Here is a 5,216-nt window from a genome sequence, read left to right on the forward strand (position 1 = left end):
CACACACACCACCATCACCCCACACACACACACACCATCACCCCACACACACCATCACACACACACACCATCACCCCACACACACACACACACCATCACCCACACACACACCATCACCCCACACACACACACACCACACACACACACACACCATCACACACCACACACACACACACACACCATCACCCCACACACACACACACCATCACCCCACACACACACACACACCATCACCCCCACACACACACACCATCACCCCACACACACACACCATCACCCCACACACACACACACACCATCACCCCACACACACACACACACACCATCACCCACACACACACACACCATCACCCACACACACACACACACACCATCACCCCACACACACACACACCACCATCACCCCACACACACACACACACCATCACCCCACACACACACACCATCACCACACACACACACACCACACACACACACACACATCACCCCACACACACACACACACCATCACCCCACACACACACACACTATCACCCCACACACACACACACCATCACCAACTATCAAACATCGACAACAAAGCAGCTCCAAGAAAACCAAGTTAGGTGTATTATCGTCTGTATCTTAGCCAGTGGGAGAGTTATAATGAGACGAGTGAGAGGCAGGAGGAGCAAAGGCCTCGTCTCTAACTTTACTCAGCCACAAGAACCGCGGCGGGAACAACATGGCGGCCTTGCTACTGATTGTGATCGTCTGTAAGATTCCAGGTATCAGAGGTAGCGAGGTGTAGAGTAAGGTAATTAAGTCCTGACAGGTGTACTTGTGTTCATTTTTATGTGTGTGCGTGTGTGTGTGTGGTGCTAGACTCTGCCCTGATACTGGTTCTTATTATAATGTAGTGTTGTTTTGGGTTCTAATCTACTTATTTATTATCACCAACACCACCACCACCATTATCATCATCACCATCACCACCACCACTACCACCACACTAGAGCTCCAACAGTGAGGAAACTTGTGTGTCTGTGTGGAATTGATGAGAAAGAATTATTGAAAGGAAACAAAGGTACAGTATCTCACAACGTCATCACCAAGGTATAGGCTCTGTGTTGTTATAGAGGTTATATGGAACAAGTGAGACAGATAATAGACAGATAATAGACAGATAACCCCACGTTGACAGTGTTCCTTGTTTTTTGGACGTAAAATACGGAATAAAGTGACGGAAACTGATTGACTGTCACACCGTCATAATTTTCCTTCTATTAAATTACGTAATGACGGAAGTAAATGGTTGAAATAGACAGAAAGACAGACTCCCACTGTCACACTTACATCCTGTCACTTACTGTCTGCTGGGATCACTTATACAACTAGCAAAATTATTCTGATATTTCTTTACTTTAAACTGTGGGAGAGCCTCAAGACCAGACACACACACACACACACACACACACACACACACACACACACACACACACACACACACACACACCGTCACAACTTCGCTCGACGCACCTCCACCAGAAGGAAACTTGTGACAGCAGCATCAGTTGCCGAGGGAGGGAAGGAGGGAGGGAAGTAGACGGTGGTAGGATGGAGGGAAGAAGAAAGATGAGGGAGAGGAAGGAGAGAGGGAATGAGGGAGAGAGAGAATGAGGGAGGGAGAGAGAGGGGGGGACAAGCACAGGTTAAGGATGATAATAATCTGGTACAAGTTGGCGCCGCTAACCCACTTGTGGCTGCTTACCGCTGCCAACTTCTTCTTCTCCACAATTTCCTCCCAAGTCAAACTTTCCTCGTGAGATCTTTGCTTATTTATTATACATTATATACATTCTGGCCTCACCCTAAGATCCGATCATCAACATTGGTAAGGGAAATAATAATGTAACTGAAGGGAATTTTTTATAATAAGGCAAAAAATCGTAAATTTTTTTAAGGTTTTGAGATTTGAGTGAAAATTTAACACGGTATTTTTTTTTAAAGATAATAAGAAAATAACTTAAAGAAAATTATAATAACGATAAACACCCGTCTGAGAACACCACTGAAGGGAAAATTCTGAGGGAAAAAAGTTCCATCACAGATACAAGAGGGAAAAAAAACACTTCAGGTGATTCTCAGATGATAATAAAATTTTGGCTCTGAGGAGAGTTTAATGACCGTTACTCCAAGATGGAAGCCAAGAATATTGATATTTTTTTCTCAAGATGTTATGACCTGGGTGTTATATTTAGCTATGTTTAGTCTGCTTTTATGTTCGTCTGCTTCGATGTTCGTCTGCTTCGATGTTCGTCTGCCTCGATGTTCGTTTGCTTCGATGTTCGTCTGCTTCGATGTTCGTCTGCTTCGATGTTCGTCTGCTTCGATGTTCGTCTGCTTCGATGTTCGTCTGCTTCGATGTTCGTCTGCTTCGATGTTCGTCTGCCTCGATGTTCGTCTGCTTCGATGTTCGTCTGCTTCTGATGTTCGTCTGTTCGGCTGATGTCTGGTTCCGTCTGATGTTCGGCTGTTTGATGTTCGGGTTCGATGTTCGTCTGCTTCGATGTTCGCCTGCTTCAATGTTCGCCTGCTTCGATGTTCGTCTGCTTCGATGTTCGCCTGCTTCGATGTTCGTGCTTCGATGTTCGTCTGCTTCGATGTTCGTCTGCTTCGAATGTTCGCCTGCTTCAATGTTCGCCTGTTCGATCGCCTGCCCGTTCGATGTTCGCCGCTTCTTCGATGTTCGTCTGCTTCGATGTTCGTCTGTTTCGATGTCCGTCTGCTTCGATGTTCGCCTGCTTCGATGTTTGTCTGCTTCGATGTTCGTCTGCTTCGTCTGCCTCGATGTTCGTCTGTTCGATGTTCGTCTGCTTCGATGTTCATCTGCCTCGATGTTCGTCTGCTTCGATGTTCGCCTGCTTCAATGTTCGCCTGCTTCGATGTCCGTCTGCTTCGATGTTCGTCTGCTTCGAATGTTCGTCTGCTTCGATGTTCGTCGCTTCGATGTTCGCTCGTCGATGTTCGTCTGCTTCGATGTTCGTCTCTTCGATGTTTAATGCGCGATGTTCGTCTGCTTCGATGTTTGTCTGCTTCGATGTTCGTCTGCTTCGATGTTCGCCTGCTTCGATGTTCGTCTGCTTCGATGTTCGTCTGCTTTAATGTTCGCCTCTTCAATGTTCGCCTGCTTCAATGTTCGCCTGCTTCGATGTTCGTCTGCTTCGATGTTCGTCTCTTCGCTTCTTCGATGTTCGTCTGCTTCGATGTTCGTCTGCTTCGATGTCTTCGTTCGTGCGATCGATGTTCGTCTGCGATGTTCGCCTGCTTCAATGTTCGCCTGCTTCGATGTTCGTCTTTTCGATGTTCGTCTGCTTCGATGTTCGTCTGCTTCGATGTTCACCTGCTTCGATGTTCGTCTGCTTCGATGTTCGTCTGCCTCGATGCTCGTCTGTTCGATGTTCGTCTGCTTCGATGTTCGTCTGCTTCGATGTTCGCCTGCTTCGATGTTCGTCTGCCTCGATGTTCGTCTGCCTCGATGTTCGTCTGCCGATGTTCGTCTGCCTCGATGTCGTCTGCCTCGATGTTTGTCTGCTTCGATGTTCGTCTGCCTCGATGTTCGTCTGCTTCGATGTTCGTCTGCTTCGATGTTCGTCTCTTCAATGTTCACTTTCTTCGATGTTCGTCTGCCTCGATGTTCGTCTGCTTCGATGTTCGTCTGCTTCGATGTTCGTCTGCCTCGATGTTCGTCTGCTTCGATGTTCGTCTGCTTCGATGTTCGTCTGCCTCGATGTTCGTCTGCCTCGATGTTCGTCTGCTTCGATGTTCGTCTGCTTCCGATGTTCGTCTGCTTCGATATGTTCGTCTGCTTGTTCGTCTGCCCTGATGTTCGTCTGCTTCGATGTTCGTCTGCCTCGATGTTCGTCTGCCTTGATGTTCGATGTTCGTCTGTTTCCCTCGATGTTCGTCTGCTTCGATGTTCGTCTGCTTCTGCTTCGCTGATGTTCGTCTGCTTCGATGTTCGTCTGCCTCGATGTTCGTCTGCTTCGATGTTCGTCTGCCTCGATGTTCGTCTGCTTCGATGTTCGTCTGCCTCGATGTTCGTCTGCTTCGATGTTCGTCTGCTTCGATAGTTCGTCTCTGCTTCGATGTTCGTCTGTTGATGTTCGTCTGCTTCGATGTTCATCTGCCTCGATGTTCGTCTCTTCGATTCGTCTGCTTCGATGTTCGTCTGCCCTCGATGTTCGTCTGCTTCGATGTTCGTCTGCTTCGATGTTCGTCTGTTTGGTGGAAAGGATAAAGTATAAACTAACTCTCTCTCTCTCTCTCTCTCTCTCTTCCCGATGTCACCTTTAATTACAAACACCTGTTTCTTTCAACCATTTCTCACAGCCTTTATTTCCATTTCAAGCTGCTGTCCACTGCCTCTTGCTTTGTCCATTATCCACCCTGCACACACACACACACACACACACACTCGTACACACACTCGTACGCTTATTCCACCCTGAAGATACGACAAACAAAAATAAAACGATTTAAGTTACGGAAATCTTGGTACAGTTTTGACAGTAATTTCTGATGCCCTGTTTTGAGTTATGGTTTGTAGGAGCCAATTAGGTGCGTTCTCATATCACCAATTAGGGAGACGGGAGAGGGAGTGATATTTAACATGAGGACCCTTTGAGAATCGTTCTTTGTGTGTGTGTGTGTGTGTGTGTGTGTGTGTGTGTGTGTGTGTGTGTGTGTGTGTGTGAATTAAGATACGTTCTCATATCACCAGCTTGGAGGTAAACATTTTTTTTTAGATATAAACCTTTGAAAATGTATCTCTCTGTGTCGTGTCATATATGGACCGGTTAGATACGTCCTCACATCTCCAGTTAGAAAGAAAATTTAATTCACGAAACGTATCAGAAACTCTAATAGTTGGCTCCTCTCTCACATCTCCTGCTGGGGGAGGTGTTAAATCCTCTGAGAATCTGTCTTTGTGTTTCTGTCAATTCCATAGTACTTTACGACCTATTGACAACCCATCCTAATACTTTTTCACATATTCATTTAGAGAAAAAAAAATTACATTACGATCCACTGAGAATTCATCCACCCCCGTAAACCATTTATCATACTACCACTTAGAGGAAGAACGTAATATATGAACCTTGGGTAATTTATCTTTGTGGTAATCTTAATATGCCCGCTGAGGAAACATTTATATCATTATACTTAACTTTCAG

The 5,216-nt window shown here is 46.0% G+C and overlaps 1 protein-coding gene across 1 annotated transcript; it reads right to left on the minus strand.

The window, feature by feature from the left end:
* Positions 1 to 3,037: 3,037 nt before the first annotated feature.
* Positions 3,038 to 4,165, minus strand: LOC121863390 (micronuclear linker histone polyprotein-like). The gene has a single exon (XM_042362009.1). The coding sequence runs from the start codon at positions 4,163 to 4,165 to the stop codon at positions 3,038 to 3,040; it is 1,128 nt and encodes a 375-aa protein (XP_042217943.1).
* Between the last annotated feature and the right edge of the window lie 1,051 nt (positions 4,166 to 5,216).

This window comes from Homarus americanus, unplaced genomic scaffold (assembly GCF_018991925.1).
Source record: "Homarus americanus isolate GMGI-L3 unplaced genomic scaffold, GMGI_Hamer_2.0 scaffold47464, whole genome shotgun sequence".
Taxonomy (NCBI): domain Eukaryota; kingdom Metazoa; phylum Arthropoda; class Malacostraca; order Decapoda; family Nephropidae; genus Homarus; species Homarus americanus.